Source organism: Coniophora puteana, assembly GCF_000271625.1.
Source record: "Coniophora puteana RWD-64-598 SS2 unplaced genomic scaffold CONPUscaffold_1, whole genome shotgun sequence".
NCBI lineage: Eukaryota > Fungi > Basidiomycota > Agaricomycetes > Boletales > Coniophoraceae > Coniophora > Coniophora puteana.
Genome location: NW_006913053.1, coordinates 754141 through 778694, shown reverse-complemented (window position 1 = coordinate 778694; position 24554 = coordinate 754141). Strand labels below are relative to the sequence as shown.

The 24554-nt window shown below is 50.9% G+C and overlaps 8 protein-coding genes across 8 annotated transcripts; 5 read left to right on the top strand and 3 right to left on the bottom strand.

Moving 5' to 3' along the window:
• Nucleotides 1-3519: 3519 nt before the first annotated feature.
• On the top strand, nt 3520-3803 carry CONPUDRAFT_20296 (uncharacterized protein; the record flags this gene model as incomplete). Its single annotated transcript, XM_007764170.1, has 2 exons — nt 3520-3616; nt 3688-3803. Coding segments are annotated over 2 exons (213 nt in total), but the record flags the coding sequence as incomplete, so codon positions are not given.
• A 229-nt stretch (nt 3804-4032) lies between these two features.
• On the bottom strand, nt 4033-5422 carry CONPUDRAFT_45881 (uncharacterized protein; the record flags this gene model as incomplete). The annotated part of the gene is made up of 6 exons (XM_007764360.1): nt 4033-4231; nt 4307-4519; nt 4581-4726; nt 4787-4966; nt 5018-5170; nt 5234-5422. 6 exons carry the CDS (start codon nt 5420-5422, stop codon nt 4033-4035), a joined length of 1080 nt encoding a protein of 359 aa, XP_007762550.1.
• Nucleotides 5423-7682: 2260 nt separating this feature from the next.
• CONPUDRAFT_86214 (uncharacterized protein) lies at nt 7683-9303 on the top strand (the record flags this gene model as incomplete). The annotated part of the gene is made up of 12 exons (XM_007764866.1): nt 7683-7739; nt 7941-7973; nt 8024-8120; nt 8184-8212; nt 8270-8297; nt 8353-8385; nt 8438-8514; nt 8567-8636; nt 8703-8777; nt 8822-8938; nt 8996-9036; nt 9088-9303. 12 exons carry the CDS (start codon nt 7683-7685, stop codon nt 9301-9303), a joined length of 873 nt encoding a protein of 290 aa, XP_007763056.1.
• Nucleotides 9304-9456: 153 nt separating this feature from the next.
• On the bottom strand, nt 9457-10737 carry CONPUDRAFT_160973 (uncharacterized protein; the record flags this gene model as incomplete). Its single annotated transcript, XM_007764865.1, has 4 exons — nt 10427-10737; nt 10217-10309; nt 10015-10145; nt 9457-9936 (listed from the first exon to the last, which is right to left on the bottom strand). Exons 1-4 carry the CDS (start codon nt 10662-10664, stop codon nt 9457-9459), a joined length of 942 nt encoding a protein of 313 aa, XP_007763055.1. The 5' UTR covers nt 10665-10737.
• Nucleotides 10738-11578: 841 nt separating this feature from the next.
• Nucleotides 11579-13393, bottom strand: CONPUDRAFT_78618 (uncharacterized protein). Its single transcript, XM_007764550.1, has 2 exons — nt 12950-13393; nt 11579-12872 (listed from the first exon to the last, which is right to left on the bottom strand). The coding sequence occupies exons 1-2, from the start codon at nt 13005-13007 to the stop codon at nt 12076-12078; spliced, it is 855 nt and encodes a 284-aa protein (XP_007762740.1). The 5' UTR covers nt 13008-13393; the 3' UTR covers nt 11579-12075.
• Nucleotides 13394-17734: 4341 nt separating this feature from the next.
• On the top strand, nt 17735-19208 carry CONPUDRAFT_68736 (uncharacterized protein; the record flags this gene model as incomplete). Its single annotated transcript, XM_007764465.1, has 9 exons — nt 17735-17758; nt 17892-18029; nt 18133-18217; nt 18305-18465; nt 18496-18606; nt 18651-18753; nt 18815-19017; nt 19063-19143; nt 19170-19208. 9 exons carry the CDS (start codon nt 17735-17737, stop codon nt 19206-19208), a joined length of 945 nt encoding a protein of 314 aa, XP_007762655.1.
• An 824-nt stretch (nt 19209-20032) lies between these two features.
• Nucleotides 20033-21803, top strand: CONPUDRAFT_78617 (alcohol dehydrogenase). Its single transcript, XM_007764549.1, has 11 exons — nt 20033-20187; nt 20236-20387; nt 20439-20458; nt 20511-20593; nt 20651-20755; nt 20805-20854; nt 20912-20955; nt 21008-21169; nt 21228-21300; nt 21353-21400; nt 21475-21803. The coding sequence occupies exons 1-11, from the start codon at nt 20136-20138 to the stop codon at nt 21706-21708; spliced, it is 1023 nt and encodes a 340-aa protein (XP_007762739.1). The 5' UTR covers nt 20033-20135; the 3' UTR covers nt 21709-21803.
• A 1157-nt stretch (nt 21804-22960) lies between these two features.
• Nucleotides 22961-24544, top strand: CONPUDRAFT_160971 (alcohol dehydrogenase; the record flags this gene model as incomplete). The annotated part of the gene is made up of 11 exons (XM_007764864.1): nt 22961-23012; nt 23067-23215; nt 23267-23286; nt 23339-23421; nt 23479-23583; nt 23638-23687; nt 23779-23797; nt 23851-24013; nt 24072-24144; nt 24198-24245; nt 24311-24544. 11 exons carry the CDS (start codon nt 22961-22963, stop codon nt 24542-24544), a joined length of 996 nt encoding a protein of 331 aa, XP_007763054.1.
• Nucleotides 24545-24554: the final 10 nt, after the last annotated feature.

Here is a 24554-nt window from a genome sequence, read left to right as displayed (position 1 = left end):
CTCCTCTTCACCACCCCGAACACCGCCCGTACGCACTTGGGTACGTCTACTACGACATTCTCCTGGTTGCCACAACATGACTCTTCCACATTCGCCACTCCGGTCAACCTCTCTAACTTGCATCACTCGAAATTACTTCTGATTGTCGAGTTCACGAGTAGGAAGTGATTGAACATTCAGGTGAGTCGATTCCCGCAATCTGGTTTACCTTGCCTTTGCTCAGCGACTGCACAAAGCTTGTCCTCTATGTCGTACGTACTCGCTACCTCTGCCATCACATATCATGATTCATTCCATCGACGGGCTCGCGGTCGGGCATATCCGGCTAATGTCACTGCTCATTATTTGTAAAGATAGCCAGCATGTATATTTCGTAGCCTTTAATATAAATCAAGCTGCTTTGGAATTTTCGCTATGGATGGAATAAACCGGATTGAGTCGTATTCTATTATATCAATTAGGTATTTAAATTGAGTTCACGTACTCGTGAATGCGTGCACCGATACGAACCGATGTGCCCGGATCCGAGCCAATGGGCGTCATGAATTGACACCAAAAAATCGGTGAACAGTCCAGCCATCGGTTCGCATTGGTGTGTATCGGTGCATCAAAGAAGCACCACGAGATATGCTTCGATTCACCAATCCGCCCGGATTCCCACCCATCTGAGCACAGCACGTTTCCACTGGGGCTCATATACATACTTCAGACCTTGGACCAGAGTCCTCGACAAGCTACCAAGGCGATAAAAGCACCTCTGAGGGCTTATGGAACACTCAACATCAGCATTAATCTCAGCAGCGGCCCCAACACCAATCCACAAAGACGATGGACTCATGGCCGCTCCAGAGCTCCACATACTGGCTCACTGAGACTGCCCGTTATTAATGTTAATCCCGCTGTCGATATTCATCTCGTGGTGCTCAAGTACGCGCATACATCATCCTGACTACATATGATAATCTCTCCTCGCTCCCACTTACATTTAGGTCTGTACCTGTGAGTTCTGTGCTCAACATAAGAGTTTGGCCTTGAGTTTGACATGTCCCTGTTGTTGCCACCAGTGTCTCACCCCACATATCTGCATTGTATGTTTTGAACATCACCTGCTCCAAGTCTTACAGAAGATATAGCAGCTGCTTATAAGATTTTCGAGTTTTAGCATTATTTGGTTTTATTGGCATATTTTAAGGGATTTTTTCAACATTTTACAGTGTGTCCCCCCATCTAAGTTCGAAGCCTGACTTTTTGGGGGACTGTCCACCCCCCTTAAGTTCGGTTCGTGAGGGGGGGTGGACAGGGGACCGAACCTAAGGTCGAAAAAGTACAGTATGTTCCTTGCTCCTCATAACACCTCTCATAATAACAGGTCAGAGTCAGACGCCAGTGCTTACTCGGAGTGCAGCTCCACCGCGTAACAACCCTTAAATCAAACAGCTATCCCTGATGTTTATTTAAGTTACCACTGCTGGAGGTCTTGACTGAACACTTCATTGAGCTTATTTTTGTGGGCTTGTCCCTCCCTGACTTACTAAGATTGCAGAAACCCTGTCGCTTAGCCCAATTTGCGCTACAGATCAAGGGAGTACAGAATGCACATATTTGGAGAGGGTGGAAAGCGAATTGAATGAATATGATCGCTCCCGATCGTTGCGACAATGAGCGCATTATGTTGATATAGTTGCGTAGATATAATAATGTTGGAAACTTCACCTCTTCGCATTATAGCTAGTTCTCTGTTGGAGTGTTTATTCCAAAACACCCTACAGCCCCGAGTACTAAAATTGAAAAGTCTTTTTCATTCGAGCTCGCCGTTCATGTTCGTGTGTTCGTGACCGACTTAGACCAATGAACAGAACTTGTCGGCCTCCATTTCCATTCCATTCATCCTTAAATTTATTTCTCACTGCCAATATCTAAATATTCGTCTCTACTCATGCGTTTCTGATTGCCCGGTTTATACTATGTTTGCTTGTCGCCCTCTGCCCACCTGTATTTTATCGCTTATTCGACGAATTATCAATTACGGTCTGATCGCACTCCAGTATTCCTTAGTATATCTCTCATGTTTCAGGAAGCTCTTCTCCCGTGTGAAGTCGAAATAATATTTCACATTCTAGTGTTTCCATGGATAGAGTAACTAATCAGGGAGTAGTTCGGAGTTGTTCAAAATAACTGTTTGAATTGCGCATATTAAGATGGTATACAGTCTCTATTCAATGTAAATATATAAAAACCTTTACGTACTATATTCACTATGAGATTAAGGTGTCAAGCGAATAGTTTTATTCGCTACTCAATAATGAGTGTCATTGAAACAGTGCAATCACCCCGCCGGAGCGGAGCAATGGTGTGCCTTGTTTTTTGTCTAGAGAAGAAAATGAATTAATCATGTAGAAGGATGAACAAAGGTGAACAAAACGCAAACGGGATGGGTGAAGAATGCCCTTGTCGGGACTCGGGTTGCTATTGACGCCAGCGCCTACAATAGGCGCCTGAGACGGACTAGGACGGACTTTATGGATGCTCAGTGACCCCTACATTCAAACATCAAGACACTGCCCGATACAGAGCCAAAAACAGCCACGTGTACTGACAGCGTGTACAAATAGTCCGCAATCCACCGGGCCTCCAGAGACTTATAGAGTTACATAGTACGTACTAAACGTTCCAAAAGTGTTCCAAACGTGGAAGTCTCGCACGGACTGAGGACTGAATTATGTTCAAATATCTATGTTCACTAGGCTTAGTGCTTACCCCACAGCGTGACCGAGCGTCGACCATGTCCAAACCATGCCAGTGTCTTCTCTTGCTTCTTCTCGTCTCTTCGCAACCTCCCTCCGTCCAGCGAACAGTCATTTTAGGGGCATGGCATGCAACTCGAGTGCCCCGCAAGATCCGAACAAGGACCTCGCAGATACCCTCCAATTAGTCGGCTCAATGACCGTGGGCGGGACATTCTACGGATTCATGACCACCACAGCCGTGATGTGCGCTCATTCCCTCGTTCAGACGCGTCGTTGCCGCTCTCGGGGGTATCTAGGGTTTCTTCTGGTGTACGTCAGTATGCTATGGACAGGTCACCGTAGGTGGTACAGTGCTTATTGGGGCCATATCGGGGCTCTGGGTCAACAAGTTCGTGTTTGACGGATCTGGCTCACTTCATGGTGCACCTACTGGAGGGCCTGTAATAGTTGGGAACACTGCATACTGGATGATACTCACGCTTTCAGACGGGATGATGGTACACTTTTTGGACATGTTAGGTTTCCTTGCGCAGATTGATGTGACAATTCCTAGATCTGGCGGTTCAAAGTTGTCTGGTCGACATCGCAACTTTGTTACTACCTTATCGCTGTGCCTGCGGTGTTCTACATTGCTGTGCTGAGTATGTACCTGCATACCTTTTGGATACCAAGATTATAATGATCAAGTACAGTCATTCCTTTGTTCCCGTTTATTCTCTTCAGCAACCACCCGGTGTGGGGTAGCGACAGTCTCAACGATCGTCTCATCACTGCAACAATTTTGTGCTCGCTATGCCTTAACATATTCGTCACAGCCCTCATAGCAGGTCGTCTCCTTCTCTATAGACGCCGTTTCAAGGCCAACTGGGGTATGCTCCCTTCCCTTTCTTGTTCCTTCGGCTTCATCACTCATGCAATTGTATCACCCCCATTTTGTTAGGATTGCCTGACAAGAAACACTATACATCCATGGGCGCCATCGTCATTGAGTCGTACCTTCCCCTAACCCTCTTTACCGTCATATTCCTTGTTCCGTACCTGCTCGACAACCCAGTCCAGCACATGGCATACTCAGTCCTCGGCCAAGTGCAGGTCACGGCACCACTCATGGTCATGCTTCGTGTCTCGCGTGGGATCGCGTGGGATTCGTTGACAACTCCACATTCAGTTGAGACTGCGGTAGATAGAGCACTGGAGATTCACAAGCTGCAAGTGGTACAGTCAGTGCATGTTGATAATTGATTGTGCAGAACTATGGTACATTATATTCAGCCGTGGGCTATCGTCACTCTAGCTCCATCACAACCCTCTCCAGCACGAACGCCTGCGCCTTCTCGTCCGTCATGATTGTTGGTACCTTCACCTGCGAGCACCCCGCGCCGTTCACGCGCCCTTTCCAGAGCCTGAACCCGGTGAACGTGCCCGGTGCGACGATCCGCACGGTCGGCCAGCTCGACCTATATTCACTGGTGCCATCCGCAAAGCTCGCGTTGTGTGAGCTGAGGCCGCGCATGATTGAATCTCGAGTAGACGATAGCCATTTGGCTGCGTTGGCAAACATCAGCGGTGCTGTCGAAAGGTCGGTTGAGGTTGGCAATTGCGCACCATTAACATTGTCGATGTTGAGTTCAACGAAGAAGCCAATGGTAGGCGGGATGATCCGGTCGTCGAGCCACGTTGTGAACTCGGCTTGGTCGAATTTCTCGATGCTAGCGACTGAAGCCATGACATCTGCTTCTGTGATCAGGGTGTGCGAGAGGCGTAGCGATTGGCTGTTTGAGGGTAGAGTTTGTTTTATCAAGGGTTGCGCAGACACAGGAGAACATAACATACTTTCGTCGCTTCTGATACTCAATGACGGGCGCCCCATCCGCCGACGAGAAGCCTTTGACCTCTACGGCATCCTGTGTGCGGTACCTCCAGAGACCATCTCGGGTCGTCAGAAACGGTTCGTACAATTGACCACTCTGTGTCTCCCACTAACACCACAGGTCACACTGAGCCCTATTCACGGGTACATCAGAATCGAAGAAACTCACCAGTGCTCGAAGTTCTCCGTCTTCCCCGTCTTCCATAATCTCAAGAAACTCGATGTAGTTATCTGTGAGAATCTTGTAGTGACGTAACGGGTCACTATCATATGCTATCCCCATCGTGCATTCCGTCGAGGTATATGTCGGGTTCCGGATGGCGACGTCCGAACCGAGGTATCCTCTGACCTTCACTCTAAATCAGTGATACTTTCCTCATATGATATGCGCATTGCATACCTGAGGAAGAACCCGCCCAAAGCCTCCTGTACACACTGAACATAAAAGGTCCAGGTTGGGCCAGACGAGCTTCGCCCACCCGCTCGCCGTCTGCGATGGAGGACCAATCTTGCGTAGCTCGCCTGCGCGATCGGCATCTCCTCGGAAGATGGGCTACGAACGGATCAAATGTCAGCAGCAGGACTTACAGTCGCCCTTCAGAAGGTGTTTGCTCACTGCGATGGCGTGGTATATATGCTCGGTATTGGGAAAGCAAGGGAGCTGGCCGCTCGCAATGGCGTCTATGAGGGTATCCCACTCCTTCTCGATGGATCGGATGAAGTCGACGAACGTCGTCGAAAACATCATGCTCAATGTGTCGAGCGAACGGTCCGCTAGCGCGAACACAGCGTGTGATAGGTGCATCGAATGGTAGTTATGTATGAGCTGTAACCCGAACGGGCCACTTTGACCGGGAACTAGATGTGCTGTCAGTAATCGCGAACGCGAGGAGCACATTATCGAATAGGGGCATAAAAATGACGAGCTTACCTGGCGCCGATAACCGCTCCGAGTCTTTCTCAAATTCCGACAAGTTCAACCGCTTCCTTGTCACGAAAGCAGAGATCGAGGAACATGGTATCCTCGCATTAACATATTCGCCTTCGTCGCTCTTGATCTCTAAGATCTCGTTTACGCCGCAGTACATCGGCAGACAAGTCTTCCTGCCCTCGGAAGGAAAGAATGAGGAGGGGTTCGCAAGGAGATCCGAAAGCCCTTCAATTCCCTGCTTGTATCGTGGAATAAATTTGCATTCCTTCCCCGATGTCGAGCTGGAGATGCCGAGGTACTGCGGTAGACCAGGGGCAAGCAGGTCTGTGACGTCAGAGGCCGTGCATGGCTTCTGGAAGAACCTTCGGATGTAAGGCTCGTAGGAATCGTACTCTGTCAACGGGACTCTATATTTGAACGCTTCGGTACATGCTTCGCGGTTGGTATATTTGGAGGAGGTTACGGCGCCGCGGAAGTCGTCAAGGACGTCAGAGGTCCGACCGAACTGAGACGGCGCGTTTGCTCGGATGATCTGGTGGAGTACATCGAGCATCCGAGTTTGTAGCTTGCTGGTGAGGTCGGCGCTGAGCGCGTCGACGAGGGCAGGGTGCTCGGTGGACATGGTTTTGTGTATGATGATGGTGTGTGGACTAGTTGTCGAGGTTACGTATCGCAGCCGGTAAAGGGGTGACGCCAGAATTGACAGCTCGTTCAAGACATCGGAGTGCGGTTGGAAGAAAGGGACCAGTTTATCTGAGTGCGAGACGTCGAGATGATCCAGGAGGTGGTTTGGAGTAGTTGGAAGGCAACGACAGAAGCTTATTGATGATGCACGTACGACGAAAGCAGGAGTCAGATACAACGCCCCTCCTCCACTCCTTGTCAGTTGAACAGGCGAATTCTACATCGATTCCGACCTCCGGACTGGACAGCATAAGCCTTGGGCCCTATCATAAAGTTACGTCATCGTGCGTAAGCCTCACTTACCAAGGGTGTGGGTTTGACACAGCTTGACAAGCGTGTTCCACGCTGTTTCACAGTTGTCTCTACATGAGCCACATTTGTACGTTTTCCTCTGAATTATGATGTTCACTGTCAAGAAACATAGAGATACGAGATGAGCGAGTGAAGGAGGGAACTACAGTAGGGAGGGAAGCAGATAAAAGCGCGTTTGTGAGGAGAAGAGGGAGGGCTCACGTAAAGCCTCCGAGCCACTCGTGTGAATTTTGAAACCGGAGGCCGAGACTCTCCGAGACCCGAGACATATGTTCTCCTATACCACTACCGGTCCAGGTCGACGATCTAGCAAACTCAAGGTTAACAACTTTAAAAGTCAGATACTCTGACTTTCTTTTGTATCTCTGGTCTGGATCTGCGTCATCTCATACTCTTAGGTTGTCCCTTCTCGCCGTATCCATCTACACTTTGCGGAAAGCACCTAACTCACCAACCTCTAGTAACCATCGGATATGATAGGGATAGGCCTCCAGTGTCTTTAGAAACACCAATGATATCGATCTAAAGGCGTTTTAAGCCCCGAGTATCTTTTGTACCCTCCACCGACTACATCGTGCATCATCGGATCCGCGTTGGGTACCCAGCGCCAGCGCCGGTACATCCATCTATCACCGGAACTCTTCTACCACTGAAACGTGTAGCTGATGCATCGCAAATACGCGTTTATCTTCAGATTGACCCGGTCGTCGAGCCAACCACCTCTTCGCGCGATAAATATGCCCCATCCGAAGTTAGACTTTTATGCTCTACTATTGCCGACGCCCTTGAACAATCGGCACATTCGTGTCCGTAGCAATGACACAGTTCAAAGGTACACGTGCCTCAAGGCAAAGCCAATCGCTGCAGATATTTCGAGGTGTTTCCCACATCCATTGGCCAGAAGCTCGGAATTCATCGCCTCGGTATCACTGGCATCAAGAATCCCCCTGTCTATGGACAGCCTCAAGCGCCTAATCATGGGAAAACAGCCTTAAGTATCTCAACCAGTCGGAACAGCCTCTCCTCCACCGTGTTGACCGCGACCGTCACCTACATCGTCGAGCTGCGCTCGTCGTTTTCCGCTCTCCTTTCTTTCATTTCTGTTGTAGGCTGACGAATTTCCGGCTGGGCTGGCGATATGGCTTTCTCTGTGGACGACCTCACCAACATTGCTGCCGGGAAGCAATCCGATGCGGTGAGTTCTCTTGGATACTAGACAATCGTGCGAACGCAGGTCCTAATTTAGCTTTAGTATGCGCAAAGTAAGTTGTACTCGCGTCCCTGTGGTTGTCATTGACAAACTTGGCTGTCCAAACGAAGTGGCGGGATTGGCTGTCTTGGTGTGTCCATCGCGCTTAAGTTCACGTCATGTCGATGTTTCTAACTCGGCTCAAAGGTCTTCGATTACTGTATCACTATTGACAAGGAGGTACGTTTTATCAAGACTGCATTAATATGGCGGTACTCATCGTCACTTAGACGAAGCTTGTATGGGGACGCAAGTGGGACTTTGGCCGGGTCACCTTCACGCTCACGCGGTATTTACCTTTCCCGGGGATAGCCCTCACGGTCTACGGTAAGCAGTGTCGGTCTTGATAACCCTGGTGCTGTAATTCTCAAGATATCACTACGATACCAGCGGCGTTGCAGGCCGTTTCACTCAAACCTGTGAGTCTCCAGAGCATACTCTAGATCCGTCGACGACGTCTCACCCACCCTACACAGTGCATACACAATGGAACTGCATCAAACTGTAAGTCACTCAATAATGTACTTTCTCAATGACTAGGTTGCTAACTTCCGTTTAGTGTTACACATCGGTACCATAGTTGCAGCCGAGGGTTCGTCGGTGTGGTTGCTGCGACATCGCTCATTACTAAGCATATCCTTTAGGCCTCCTGGTGATGCGAACATGGGCTTTCTGGGGGTGTAAAAAGGTCCTTCTCATTATTCTGGGCATCACTGCCGTTGTGGGTCTCTTTGCGTCCAATAAATTATATCCTTCTGAATGCCTCCCTCCAGGTCTTTATCGTCGCAGCCATGCTCATCACATCCCACGTAAATGCCATACTCCCCAAGACAGTAAATCCATGTACGCACTCTATCCGATGAGGTCTCATCGCTCATTGCCTTGATCTGACAATGCTGTCCTTGACAGGGCCCAACGCTTGCAATTTTACCACCGGCGCGGGAAGTGCCATCCAGTACGGTTTCTTGGTCTTATACGAGCTCAGTAAGTTCTCTTCCCTCATTTGAGCCACCGTTGACGCTTCGTAGTCCTTCTGTCTCTCGTGATCTACCGCTGGATTCGGCATTACCGTTCATTGTACACGTGCTCGAAGATCGTCAATGCCGTGTACCGTGATGCTGTAATTTACGTGTCGATCATGATTAGTAAGTAATCCGTCTCTCGCTGAAGTCCCGATTCTTAACTTGGTACCTCAATGTAAGTTTTCTCCCTGGGCAACATCGTTAACACGGGAGCATCACCGGTACGTGGTCGCCCCGTAGCTTCATGTGCATCTTTACAACCTTTTCTTTAGCAATACTACAACGAGTACCTGGATAGCTTGCAGGTCACGGTACACAGTGTCCTTGCCGCTCGGCTGTTCTTCCACCTGCGTGAAACGAATGACGTAGAGTTCGAGCAACTTCTTCCTCGCTCAATACCTACGTTCAGAGTCGCGGAGCCTAAGAGCGACTCGTTTGACTCAGAGTCGGAGTTGGACTATAGCTCCACCGAGAACATCGTCGTGTAAATGTAACGTAGGCTTTTGAGAAGCAAGCAAACCATTTTGACGTCCCGCACATAAACCAAAAGCTTAAGGTGCCTATGCTGATATTATAAGGGCTTCAGCAATCAAGGCACGCCTGCTACTACATAGAATCCGGAGGTACATCTACATTGCTTTCTAAATGACGTACACTCGTTGCTGGCCCGGCTCCCAATCAACGCGCACCTTGCGCACAAGACGATCAGTAAGCATCACAGCCCAAATCGTCTCTCCAAACCACACGCTATGCACACAATCCAGATCATCGTCATGATCCTTACCCCGCTCCCATCGCTCGCCCGCCTCGTCCAGGGCCTCGCCCGGGACCGCGTTGCACCCGGCGAGCTCCCCGATCATCTGCGTCATCATCTCGCCCGAGTGCCCCGGGCGCGCGAGACACGTCACCACACGCAGGTTGGCGTATAGCTCGTCCGGGGAGCAGAACGAGCCCGGGTTGTAGTTCTCCGAGAAGCGGAAGAGGCCCTGCACGGGCGCGTTGGCGGTGTACCCCCACGTGTGGAATGGGGCGGATTTCGTAGAGGGGTGCCCGCCGATGGCGCGCAGGCGCTCGGTCAGGTCTGGGAGGAACGCGTGGTCTTGGTGAATCATCTGGAGGACCTGCGGGCAAGTGAGCGGGTGGGAGTGAATATGGATTTGGGGCGTAGGTGGGGGGTAAGAGTGGATGAGAGGGCTTACCATGGAGTCACGGCCGAAGACGGACCGGCCGACTTCTGTGAGCGTGACGCTGTACGGGCCCAGCTCCCAGCCGCGAGGTTCGGCGTTCTGGCCGAAGGCAGCAGCGAAGATGTTGTGTCCAAGGCCGAGTCCTACAGAGACATCACCAGAGTCAGCTGCCGATCGCACAGGACTCCTCACTGTTCTCAAACATAACACGCACCGATGAGCTTGACACCTGGGTGGTCCTCCGCGACATCTCGGACAAACTGGACAAGCTTGGGAATCCACTCTGCCTTCACAAAGTCGCCGTGCGCTATAATCGGCCAAAAACCAAACGCAAACAGAAAATTAAGATGGTACACGGAGCCCCAATCAGAGTTCAGCCACTACGCATGCATAATCACCATATTCGAGCAGGAGAACAACGTACCCGGTCCGCTAACGATGATCGCCGTATACTCATCCACCTCCTCGGGGTACTCCCCATCCACAATCCTGAACGGATCGAGGTCCATCAAGTCGAAGTAGCCGTCCGGCGCGGTGCGCTCCAGCCATTGGTACAGCACATAGCCGCCGTCGCAGAAGCGCTTCTGAAAGCCAAGGAGCTGCTCCTCGACGTAGAGAACGGCGATGCGCGCCAACATCGGCTTCCCGCCACTGTGGACCATAGCGTACGCTGGGCGCACTGGTGGGTGAAGTAGGAGTTGGTAGAAAGTTGCAGAATGCGGACGCTGGTCGAATAGAGTAAGGGTTCCAATGAGGGTGATAGACGAAAGTCAATAATCGGGACGAGAGGCCTTATATGCGCGGTTGGGATGGCAGCATCGAGATACTTTTCTTTCTTGACACTCTTTTGTTGTAAATTAGACTGGGCCGGTCTGAATCGTTGCCTACGGACCGACGTGGAGCATGCGCCAATAAAAGAGCGAGCAGACGGAATTACAATCGTCGTTAGACGTTTGCCTCGGCGATCGACGTTGGCAGGGTCCCGATGCGGTCCGCAAGTCGGTGACTCGGAGTCCTCTTGAAGATGACGAGCAAAAGAGACAAGAGCAGAGCATCAAAGGTATGCATACATGGTAGCAACGCCACCATCCTGCCCCTAGTGATGCAATGTAAGATTGTCCGGGATATCCACGAACACCTACATACGCGCAAAGCGAGGTTGATTCTGACTCCGTTACCTCCCTAGGTCTCCTACGTCATTGTGCCATTGTCGACGGTACATTTATTGGCCGATATTGATCGTTCTGTGCAGTAGACCGAACCCTCGCTCTGATTGAACATCAAACGCTAAGCATATACATGGACATTAGCGCGGAGAGCTCCAAACCAAGAGAGGTTCTACAAGAGGATCATGACCCCAGGTGAGCCGTTTCGAACAACAACGAAACCGGGGTAAGAAAAAGGTTTTGAACGGCGCGTCCCCAACGCGTTGTCGCGAAATCATGGTGCTCGCGTTTCCCACGGACGGAAGACACCAGCTCAAGCGGCCGGACCACCGCGGGCCGTCCCGACGGAGCCTTCGGGATGTTGTCGAGTAGTCTGAATCTGAAGCTGAGGGCCATCGTCGATCACAGGACAGAGTATGCGACTGATTGAGATAACTACGAATAAAATATACACATGTTCTACTAGTACACATCGCCTGGCTACACGTTGTCTGTCCATGCGCATAACAACGTCCAATAACAAACCGAACCAGGATCCAACAAGGGCTAGCTACATAGGTAGCGGTGCGCAAACTGTACAGGTTTTGTACGTCGTTTCAAAGAACCAGCGGAGAGACGATCAGAGGGAGGGAAAGGAAAAATAGAAAGGGGAGCTACTAGACAAAGTGGAGAAAAAGGTGGAGGTGAAGATGCGATGGAGAATAGAGACTTTTGTCGTTACGTGTCGTCGTTCGTATCTTTCCGTAGTCGTGTTGTGATTCCCTTGGTGTTGAAGCCGCCAAACCCATGGCGAATTACCCGTCCCACTCCTCGTGCGCTCATGCCCGCGACCATATCATTCCGCACAGAGACAATACCAAGTCATCCAGCTTTGACGTCGTCGCGGCCGACCGACTCATGCAGCATGTCATAGCCCCTCCAGGAACTTCGTGCCGCCCTCGAACGTGCGCACAGAAGCCCCGCTCTGCGTCGAAAAATGCTTGGGGTTCCGCACCTCGACGGGGCTCATCGCCTCTATATCGTCGCCCCTTGTCCGTATCGGCGAGAGCGCGCGCTCCGCGGTAACCGTCCTAATCGATATCCGCCGCTCCGCCATCGGGTCCTCCACGTCGTAGTGGCCGTGGCTCACCGACGGCGGGGGCTGCTTCGTCTGCGCGTCGTGGAACGGGTCGAGATACTCCGACGGGATGCGGAACGGGTCAAAGGCCTCGCTGGTCACTGGACTGTCGACGATGCGCACGGGCGGGCCGCCCGCGCCGTGGGCTTGGCTTTGGCTGTGGCCGTTCTCCGAGCTCGCTGGGTAGTCGCTCCGCGCATAGGGGTCTGCGTACGCCCGCGGGATATCTACCTTGAGCTTCGTCCCGCCGACGACCCGCATGCCCGTGTCGTGGTCGTCCCCGTTTGCACTGCTCGTTTCCCACTCGTCGCCAGTGGCCTGCACCCAGCCACCGGAACCGCGCCGGGAGGCGCTCGCGTACCCCTTGGTGCGCCAGATGCGCTTCATGCGCTCGGTGAGCGACGGAGGTGCCGTGGAGCCGGGGCCGCCGTCGGCGGTGGAGGCTTCTCGTTCGATTTCGCGCATGTAGCGGGAGCGGCGTGCGGCGCGCTGGGCGTCTGATGGTTCGTGGTCGCGGAGGAGGAAGAAGACGGCAATGCAGGAAGCTAGTATGATAACGCTGAGTACGACGACGAGTGCGATGAATCCTGCGAGAGGTAGGGGACGGACGGAGGGTGGGTACGTCAGAAGCTGTGCTTCGGAGTGGGGGTAGAAGGGAGCTCACCAGCGGGTGACCCGTCGATCTCTGGTATTTCACGCTTCAAGTGAGGAGGGGGAACCATGATGGGTTTAAAGAGGGGCGCTCTTGTATACCGTTCGAGCCAAGGGCTGTGGAGGCCGGTGAGAAAGGGTGTTGGGGCTCAGAAGGGGGCTAAGGAGGAGGCCGCGGTTCAGTGTGGAGAGGGCGATAAGTTCAGTCGTCCGAATAGGTGAGGGAAGAGATATTAATGGCTGAAGATGGTGCCCAATTGCCTGAACCAACTGACAAACCGGGTGTGCGAAGTATGTCGTAGGGAATCTCCTGGGTTATCGTGGACCAGGAGATGGCAGAATCTGTCGTCGCAATGTCCGAATGTGGAGAGGTATACGCCAAGGATCAACGTAATGAGGAAATCTATAGTATAAAAAGTAGGAAAAGATGAAAGGAAAGCGATGAGGACGTTGAGGAGGGTGAAGGTGAGACCACGCTGTTGCAGTGCAGATCGACGGAATCATCCATCGGCACCACATAGTCTTGGCGCGTCGGAGTTCGGAAACCCTCGTACGTATTCGTCATTGGGCTCATTCGCTGGCAGCACGTCTCACCATGTTCTCACCGCGGCCGAAACTTTGTACGTTTTGAGACTTCCAAGGCAAGGTGCTCTGGTTTCAGATTTCAACATTTCTCGTGGTGTGGAGCGCGAAAGTACTCATTTCCGCAGCTTCGACTTGCTTCTCGGAAGCATCCGGCCCCGAGTTTGCTGCATGGCCACACCCAGTGCAGTACTCATTGATGACGTTTGGAGTGATAGGCTCGTCGACATGATCGCGAAGATGTTAGCCTGGCCAACGTCGACTTCATCAACCTCAAACTTCTCGTAGAATTTACAGCTAGACCCCTTGACGAACGTTTGAAAATCGAGAATGATGTTCTTGACCCCTCCTTGGGACTGGAGAAGTCTTACTCCAGTGCCTGGCTCCACCAAACTATCTTCCCATTCAGCCATGAATAGGCATACGTAGTTCACCGCAATCCCAACCATTTGGACCCTATAATCCACTATTGACTTGCAGGGACTGTGGCACTCTCGAAACTGGCTAGAGGCCCCGGGAACAGCTAATTATGAGCTCCACTATCTAGGACGAATGCTAGCTTAGCATGCTCCTCAAAGCTAAATAAGCTGCGGTCAAGCATTGCTTCGACTCGACTGCGTCATGAGCAGATACAGTACATTATTAGCCCCTCGACGTAGCGTGTGCGCAGCAGATCATTCAGTGGCTCATACCATAGCCGCAGGCTAGTGATCGCATAAGCTCTAGACTACCAAGCCTCGCCCTGTGTACCCCTGTACTAGCCCTTGTCTCCCCCTCTGTGCAACGTATCACTAGTCTTCGGCACCAGCTGAGATCAGGGGCATCTAGGTATCAGCATCCGGTCTTCGCGCCTGAAATATCGAGAGTGTGTGAGGAAGCACTGGGATCTGCTTCGCGTCATTCGTCTGCCTTAGTTGGAAGAATATTCACGCCGAACAAAAACGCTGTGATTTGTCTCCTGTAAGCTGAAAAAGGGCAGTTACTGTAAGGCGAGGAAAGTGCTTATTGATGCAGACGGACGAGTAGCTATCAGTGTATTCGCTGTAAACTAGTGTTGCTATTCAAAGGTGAGCGAGCAGTTGACATCCCAAGGTAAGACCACTCACGGACCCAGTTGCTGTGTTAATAATACTCGCCACGGAGAACACTTCGTATAATTACCTTTTAGCGTGTGCTTTGTGGACCAAGTTGAAGAATGACGTACCTGTCATGAAAACCACATGTATCACGGTGTCACGATAGAGCACGTACACGAGCTTCGAACCCGTTGTATGACAGTGATGTAACCATCGATACAAAATCAGAAATAGTAAACTGAAAGGCGTCAAAATTTAGTAGGAGTAGTGAGTCTGATCACACTGACTGAGTTCGTATAGAACTAGAAGACCACTGGCAACACGAGGCGGCTAAGTTCAAAAGGATCAGCGCCAGAGGCACAAACATAGCCTCCTACATTCTGAAGCCTTGACCGCCGCTCGACCATCGGCTCTCCAACATTTCCTTCTCAACCACCATGCATCCTGCCATCGACGCCGCAGACATCCTAGTACTCATCTGCGAGAAACTTGGATCGGGTTCTTCTCGCGAAAAGACACTTGCTTCACTCGCACGTACGTGCACTACCTTCAAAGGGCCGGCTTTGGACGAGCTATGGTCCGAAGATGTCGACATTGCTACCCTATTCAAGCTAGCGTTCTTCCCCGAAAGCCAATGGTGCATTTCCACTTCGAGCGTCGCAGAGCTCCGACACTCTCCGCCTGTCTACACAGAATGTTCACGACCACGGGGTCGTCCGAGTCGATAGCATCCATCACTCTCCAGGTAATGTTCTGCGTTCTGCGTATCCATTCCATTTGGATGCGCCTGTCGTCGCGTCTCGGCAGTGAGATGACGTAGATGTGCGTTGCGACCCCTAGCGTCGCACAACGGCCATTGTTCGGGTGAGTTGTCTCTTCCTGCGTCACTGATAGGATTCCAGAGTCAGAGTGAGGAGAGCGCAGGGTTTCGCGATAGCCATCAGAGATGTTGAACAAGGTCAGAGTAAAGTTGATGATGATCGCGCCCAGGAGAAAAACGTAAGTATGCCACGAGCGGAAGTTTCCGCGGAGGCGACAGCTGAGAGCCATTGCAATTTCAGAGGCTTTAGAGCAAATTATATTCCTTCTGAGGTGAATGTTGTTGCGGATGTGACGAGCGAGCGTGACGGTCAAGCCTCGACAAAGCCTCGACGTGGGGACAGTGTTCCGAGTCGTGGCCGCGCGGCGGTTCGGCAAAAGCCGGGCGCGCCCCCCCAGCTCCGCCATCATGCCCAGTGAAAACTTGCTGCGAGCAGTTCGGGGCCACTCAGAGCAGTTCGGAGAAGTGGAGCAGAGCGGAGTCAGCCATTAGTCTTGCATCAGTAAACTCGGAGCGGTTCAGAGAATTTCAGAGCATGATCTCCCAACGTGAGAAGCATTGAGATGACATTCCATCGAGAAAATCTAAGCGTATTAGAGAAGTCAATTCACGTGAGCAAGGCGCGATGAGAATAGTAAGGAACTCAACTTTTTTGGGTACTATTGAAAACACTTACGCAAGTCTGTCTCACATTTCGAGCTACCACATGTCCCCGATTCGACGAATTTGTGCCCTGGTATTGTTCGGTTCTGTCTAAGGCAAGAATTTGGGCCCTTCTGGTGCCATCGTTGTTTTGATCTCCGATTTCTACCGGTACCGTACCTGCAGTTGCGTCCAGGTGTGCGCACATCCTTTCTTCCTTTCTTCCTTCCACTACCACTTACCTCCCAACCACGGCGAGCTACCCTTGCGCTCCCACTCAGCCCAACATCTGTTCAACGTCTGGTATCCCGCCGGATGGTCGACATCTCCAGCTGTACACCTCAATGCGGTCGAGCTCACGGGCAGCTGGTTAGATCCCCAGGTGAAGTCATACTCACGGTTGACTTTACTTTGCGTGCGAACTAACTATCTGCAAGAATCTGCTCTACGTCAAATCAACGTCAAATATCTGTGAGTACTCGAAATTTTCATGATATATACTCCAGAGTCCACAGATTCAGACATAATTGTGCACATCTCGTTCGTATTTACCGGTTCTTCTTACTCCTGCTGTAGATATACACCTAGCATGTATTGTCGTTTGTCGAGATTCCAAACATAAAACGAGCTTGGCATACTTTATGGGAATGCACAGATCAAATCTTGTCAGGTTTGGATTTGGGAATTGATTTAGTAAACTGAGCTTGCTTACTCAGATAGGCGCGCTCCGAATCACTCTGAACTGCTCCGAATCGCTCCCAAAATTGACACTCAGGGTTCGGAGAATTTTCCAGAGGTCGGAGCAGTACAGAGCCATTCGGAGGATCAAAGAAGCATCCATAGAGCGGCCCCAGTTCTCCGAATGGCTCTGAATAGCCCCGAACTGCTCGCAGCAAGTTTTCACTGGGCATCATGCATTGTGAGAGCCTTATTTTCACCCATCCAAACGCATACTGTCAGTGCTTTGGAAGGTTCGTGTGAAAATGTAGGGTGATATAACCTTACAATGGGTTAACCGAATTCCCTGCCTTTACACTGTGGCGATCGACCCTGTACCTCCACTGCTCGCAAGCAACTCACCCACCGTTGTCTCTGATACAGATCCAAACTCGTCATATTGAACCAGCTCTGAGTCCCGTCAAGACCATCCATGTGTGTACATACGCCTTGCCGAGGTAAGCGAACGACCTTGTTCCCAAAGTGGTAGGCTCAGTCGTGGCCCTTCAAGTAACAAAACCCTAAGTTTGCCCTAAGTTGACAGAGGTGCGGGAAGAAACCCACTAACACTGTACCAGAGCTACCGTGCACTCTCAACTAAAGGTGGTGTGACATTACCATACTCACTGTGAGACACTCACGAGGCCACGACATCATGCCCCAGTACCCCTCCGAGTCGCTCAGTATCGATCGGCCTCTAAATGCCGCCTCGGTCAGGGTGAGCGCGACAGGCGTGCCATAGATCTGGCACACTCCCTCAGGACCTCTCAGGACGCGCTTATGGTAAAGAGTTTTTCTTCGTCTAATGACCAGTCCCCCATCTCACCGAAGCTGGCGGACTGTCAGCGAGGAATTGTGCACCACAGTTGCCAGCCGTTACCCTGACTGCAATGCATATAAGCAGCGCCAACTACCAGCCTGAGCCCTGGTGCCTCCTCGATCACTTCCGGGACACTGCGTCATGGGGGAGTTGATAGGACCATCGGTGAGTCTTAGATTCTTGCGTTCGTTGCAGATGAGTAGTAGCGAAGTTGGTTCGCTCAGGTGTCCTCCTCATTGGGGTTGTCTGTGGGCTTTGACATACCTCTCCATTTTAGTCAATGCTCACGTTCTTCTAGTCAACACGTATCTATTCGGGATTGTTTCGTGCCAGTTTGGCCGATGTATGCAGACAAGTAAACAACTTTCATGACTACTCGAGTTCTACGTCCCAATCCAAACCGTCTCCCCAGAGGTCAATGATGGGAAACACATCAGTAAGCCAATATCGTGTTTGTCGTATTTCCTCAGGAGCATAACATCCTTCCGTCATTTCAGGGCTTTAGTTCTGTTCATCTTCATCGTGGATGCTCTGCACAGCGCCATGTGCGTTCCTCTGTCGTCCGCAACGAGCATCAGCTTACTGATGTCAATCTAGCTTGCTCTATCTCGCATGGTCTTATGTGTAAGCTTGAGCCATTTCAACTCTGCCTCGCATCTCAATAACCCTAACTCAGCGTCACTAAGCTCGATATTTCATCGGCTGTTGCAGGTATGATCACGCCTAATCTACGCCAGACGACGCCTGTGCTGACAGGATGTAGTGGGAGTTTGGCCCTACCTACTCACCCCAGTCATGACGGCGTGCGTTGCTCTCCCAACGGAATTGTTTTTGTCATGGCGGCAAGTCCGATCATTTCATTGACTGTCGAGGTATGAATTTAATCGAATTTACATCGGCAGCGTGTGGGTGTTGAGCGGAAACAGGATACTGTCCGAACTTCTTGCAGCGCTTGCAGTCGCTTCATTTGGAATGGGTGTTGCATCTGGTACTGCCGCAATGATATCCCACTTGTAAGCAGCATATTATCCGTCTGTTTGTCTTACTGCGCTGAAAGTATGGTCTCAGCACCATCGTCAATATTCCAAGCGAATCTCTGGTCCATAGATTGATTTCGCTCTGGCTCGTTCTTCAAGTCGTAACAGACTTTGTAATTGCAAGTAAGTCTTACTACACTCACTGCAAGCACAAGCACAAGCACCGTCTCATGCCACGTACCAGTTTCTCTTGCCGTCATTCTTTTCCGCTCGCGTACTTCATACAAGAAGACCAACCATGTCATCAATCAACTCATCCGTGGCGCAATACAGACAGGTGTCCTCGCTGGCATCTTCTCGTTGGGGCATCTTGTTTCATTCGTTCGTTGGCCAAGTACGGAACTGTACGGTATGTTTGCGATGCCGCTTGGACGCGTGTACACAAATGTGCGTTGCTTGTGAGCCAGATGTTCCCCGCTTATATCCTTGCAGGCGATCCTCGACACTTTACTGAGTCGCGAAGATCTTCGGAATATGCTGGCGGAAAGTGATGCTATTCGCATAGAATCAAATGTAAGCAAAATATCTCTTTAAACTAGATAGTTCCTGAACGATTTCTAGGGCACGATTGTGGCTAGGCCACCTCACGATGTCTCAAACTCGCATGCTAGGTTGAGGGCTCACGTTAGATCTTTGACTATGGGAAGGGAAATAGATATTATGCCCGTATAGTTCCTGATAGGCCCACCCTGATGAACTCGTTCATAACGTTCATCCTCGATATACTCGACTGTAGCGTTTCCTCTTCTGTAGCTTAGCGACTTGTCGTCGGTTTGATAGTATCTCAGATGATCAGATGTACAGTATCATATTTATCCACTGATACGCCTGCCGTATTACCGACGGGTAAGAACCCGTATGTATCTGATTTAGGGACTGATCATGAGTGTTAATGTTTATATTTTATATAACTTTGACTTTTACACAGAGGTGAATTCTGCACCGCACTCTATCAAGTGTAATAGAGTGGTCATGCACGTATTAATGTACCCAACCAGGTACTGATCAACGCACTGTGATTGCGATACATCTAAGAATAGTCGGGGAGGTTCAACCAATGTGCATACTTAGGCTCTAAGCGTGTGACTTTCGGAGCCCGATGTGTGGGCTTTGTTAGATGATATGACAATGGATGGTGGGAATTTCGATTGTCTATCCACTCACGCCCGAGCACTTGCCCGAGCAAGTCTAGCGGATGTCGCCCTCTCAGCCAATCAGCATCGACCTGTCTCCCGCCACTGCCACCAATATCATCTCATCAGCGTTTTTAAGAAATTCTGGCCCAATCGCGTCCATGGAGAAGCGCCCAGGCTGACTAAAGAAGTGATCCCCATCTGGCTTCCTTACGCAACGTGGCATGGAATTGGTCGCGATGGCCCATCGCGACCAGGTAACAGCCAACCTGTTCGCGAACCTGCACCAGTCTGTCCAAGTATAAAGGCAGAGTGAACGATCAAGGACGTCAGAAAAGAGAATTTACATCCTAAGCACTTATTTCATCTAACATGTCTCCCGTCACAAACGGCCAAGTCATCTTCAACGAAGCTCCGGCTCCAGGTTCGAACATTAATTATATGATTTCGTAATCACTGATCTCTGGCTTAGGTCCCCTTGTCCCGGGGAAGAGTGGCATGATCTACAAGGAGGATAGCATCGACATCGACACTGTTGCTCTTGATGGCGGCTTCCTAGTAAAGGTCCTCTACCTCTCTATTGATCCTGTCATTCTTGGTCGCCTGGGTGGGCCGCCGGGATGGGTATGTCATTTCATTGTAGCACCAGGTCCGTTTATACTGAGTTATCCCAAGGGTTATGTAGCTGGGAAGCCGTAAGGTAAACCCTCTCTATGAGGTGTCATCGAAACTCATGCTGTGTATCAGGATCCTCAACTATGGACTCGGCCGTGTATTGCGCTCTGAACACGCTTCCTTCAAAGCTGGTGACCTCGTTTATGGCTTGATGAGTAAGGCAAATTGTTATAATCTTGCAGCAGCATCATGAGCCTAACCGAATGTTACAGACTTTGAGGAGTATACTGTCTATCCTGTTGCACAAGCTGGGCAATTCTCCGTGGTCGATAACAGCATCCCCCTCGTCGCTTGGCTTGGTCCCGTAGGACTAGCTGGTAGGCCGCTTAAATTTCACTCCCGGAGCCATGCTTACACCATCTACAGGTGAAAGCGCATATTACGGGTGGAAGGAACACGTACCTTCAACAGTCAAGGTGTGCATGTTACTCACGTAATGTGGAAATCGGTGCTTTAGCCTTGCCGCCATTTAGGGAAAGGTCTGCTTCGTTAGCTCTGGAGCGGGTGGCGTTGGCTCGTGAGCGACTCGGATTCATCTGGATTTACCTCTGGACTAACTCGTTTCCAAGCATGGTCATTCAACTCGCGAAGCGCGATGGGATGAAAGTGATCGCTTCTGCCGGGTCCGAGGAGAAAGTTGCCATTATGAAACAGCTTGGCGCTGACGTCGCATTCAACTACAAGACTACCGCTACCAAGGATATCCTGGCAAAGGAGGGACCTATTGACGTGTATGTTCAAAGTGATTCGCATAAAGTAACCGATCTTCATATAATCACATCAATCCAGGTATTGGGACAACGTTGGTGGAGAGACCCTTGAGGCAGCCATTGACGCTGCTGCGCCGTTTGCGCATTTCATCGTGAGTGGACCAGCTTTTACCGAGCTCTTTCAAGGTTTATGCAGGTGATTAGGAATGTGGCATGGTCTCTGGCTACGACGGTCAGGCCTATGGGATTAAGGTAGCGCTTTCAGCTCCATCTGTTCTGAACGAGATGACGTGCACTCACATCGGACTGGCTTTCGACGTATCCAGAACTTATTCCTCACGATCCCCAAGTCGATCCAGATCCACGGGTTTGTCGTCGTGTACCTCGCCAGCAAATGGGGCGCCGAGTTCAGGGAGACCATTCCCAAGTTAATTGCCAGTGGTGAGATCAAATACAACATAGAAGTCGTCAAGGGCTTGGAGAAGGCAGAGGAGGTATTCATTGGCCAATTGTCGGGCAAGGTCACTGGTAAGCCCGTCATTCAGGTTGGGGCGGAGTAGAGCTGCCAGAGGGCCATTAGGACACTTTTGAGCTTGTAAGTCCCCAAGATTGTTATTTACTTTAAGCATGTATGAATATAACGCTGCCATCCCTCATAAATCCTGGCGGAACGTTCATCATCATCGTTCGTAACATGGGCAGCCGGAACCGAAACGCCGATGCAACAACTATATATCCATGAGTCTTGAGTCTTAGAAACCAAGTTTTATCTAGCAGAATACGATAGCAAAGCACAAGCTGGTATATCCACACCTGCACAGTAGTCACATCCTCAACCGCGTCAAATTAAACGGCCCGCGCCCATATCCCGCCGCGACAGCCTGGAACCCGTTGTCGCGCACCTCGAAGAGGAGCAGCTCGTGCTGGTCCGCGAGCCACTCGTTGTTTCGACGGATCTCCTGCGCGACCTCGTGCTGCTTCGCGCACGTCGGGAACTCGTTGGACGGAGTGCGATTGCAACACTCCTCTGCGAGCAATATCCCATTTTTAAAGCGTCTGGGGCCCATATCGGTCAAACTTAAAGAGATAACTTAGGAATATGTCTTTATATCAGCTCCAATTTGAATCATCCCCCCGCTTAAGTTTTCGAGGTCAGCCGAGGCGGGACAAATTGACCCCAAATTCGCGGCGCAGGGTTCGATAGGACATGGGACGAACTTTTGGTCGAAAGAAAGACAGTACTTGTACATCAGCTTGCACGTATTCCCTAGCTAGGTACCGAAATCTGACACATTGTAGCTGAAACCAATCTGAGGGTATTTGGGATGTTTTGGCGAACGTATTCAGCCCTTTGGCCAGCCCGATATGTTAGCTTTGTTACAGGCTCTGACAATGGACCGTGTGAATAACGAGCATCAACCCGCTCGCGACCGAGCAACTCTAGCGGATGTCGTCCTCTCAGCCAATCAGCGTCGACCTGCCTCCAGCCACCACCAACGTCATCTCATCAGCGTCAGCCGCTTTCAAAGTTCCTGGTCCTAGCACCACTTGTCCCGAAATTGTATTCATGAGAAAGCACTCAGACTGACTAAAGAAGTGAGCCACCATCTGGTCTCCTTACGAAGCAAGACGTGGAATTGGTTGCCGAAGGGCCACGACAGCGGCCACAGCCAGTTCACAACTACTAACAGCCAACCCGCTCGACGGTTTGCACTAGTATGTCTGGAGTGCTGTGTCCAGGTATAAAAGCAGGATGTGACGTCAAGAACGCTAGCAAATAAATCCTCCACTTAAGCACTTAGTTCATCTAACATGTCTCCAGTCAAAAACGGCCAGATCATCTTCAACGAAGCTCCGGGACCAGGTTCGGACATTTATTGTATGTCTTAACCACAAGTTCATGCTAGCTTTGTTTTAGGTCCCCTTGTCCTGGGGAAGAGTATGATTTACAAGGAGCAGGCCATCGACACCGACACTATTGTCCTCGATGGTGGCTTCCTTGTAAAGGTCCTCTACCTCTCCATCGATCCTGTCATTCGTGGCCGCATGAGTGCACCACCGGGATGGGTACGTTATTGTCTTGTTGCATCTGATCCACATGTTCTAAGTGGCTCCAAGGGTTATGCAGCTGGCAAGCCGTAAGGTAACCCCTCTCTATGAGGCGTCATCGAAACTCATGCTGTGTATCAGGATCATCAACTACGGACTCGGCCGCGTACTGCGCTCCGAACACAGCTCCTTCAAAGTCGGTAATCTCGTGTATGGTATGATGAGTGAGACGACATTTTGTCACTCAAGTATACTACCGTTAGCTCATTTGGAAATACAAGGCTTTGAGGAGTATGCTATATGTCCTGCGGCGCAAGCCGGACGATTCTCCGTCGTTGATAATAGCATACCTCTCGCCGCTTGGCTTGGTCCTGTAGGACTGGCTGGTACATCGTCCAGGCTTCATGTGCAGAAAGCGACCATGTTGACATTATCCGCAGGTGAGACCGCCTACTACGGGTGGAAGGAGTACGCACCTTCCTCCCTCAAGGTATGCATCTCATTCCCCTGTAGTAAAAACATTGGAGACTGGCGGCTTAACTTTGCCACACTTCAGGGAAAGGTTTGCTTCGTCAGCTCAGGAGCAGGCGGCGTTGGCTCGTGAGTGCCCCAGCGTCATTGTGGATTTACCTCGGGACTAATTCACCTTCAAGCATGGTCTATTCAGCTTGCGAAGCGCGATGGGATGAAAGTGATCGCTTCTGCCGGGTCCGAGGAGAAAGTCACCCTCATGAAACAGTACGGCGCCAACGTCGCGTTCAATTACAAGACTACTGCCACCAAGGACGTCCTGGCAAAGGAAGGCCCCATCGACGTGTATGTCCCATATACATTCGATGATTTATCCGAGTCTGATACAACAGCGCCAATCCAGATACTGGGACAACGTCGGCGGTGAGACGCTCGAAGCATCCATAACCGCTGCCGCGCCATTTGCGCATTTCATAGTGAGTGTTGGGCCTTTACCGAGCTCATTCATGGGGCTCAAGCGGGTTGGCAGGAATGTGGCATGGTCTCGGGCTACGAGGGCCAAACATATGGAGTCAAGGTACGCCGTTCTCCTCCCTCTAACTACGGCGTGCACCCACTATAAGTTGACTCCGACCCTTACAGAACCTATTCCTCACGATCCCCAAGTCAATCCAGATGCACGGATTCGTCGTCTCCAACCTCGTCAGCAAATGGGGCGCCGAATTCAGGGAGGTCCTTCCCAAGTTGATCGCTAGCGGCGAGATCAAATACAACGTGGAAGTTGTCAAAGGCTTGGAGAAGGCCGAGGAGACTCTCACTGGTCAGATGTCGGGTAAGATTACTGGAAAGCCAGTGATACAGGTCGCGACAGAGTAGATCCATCGAA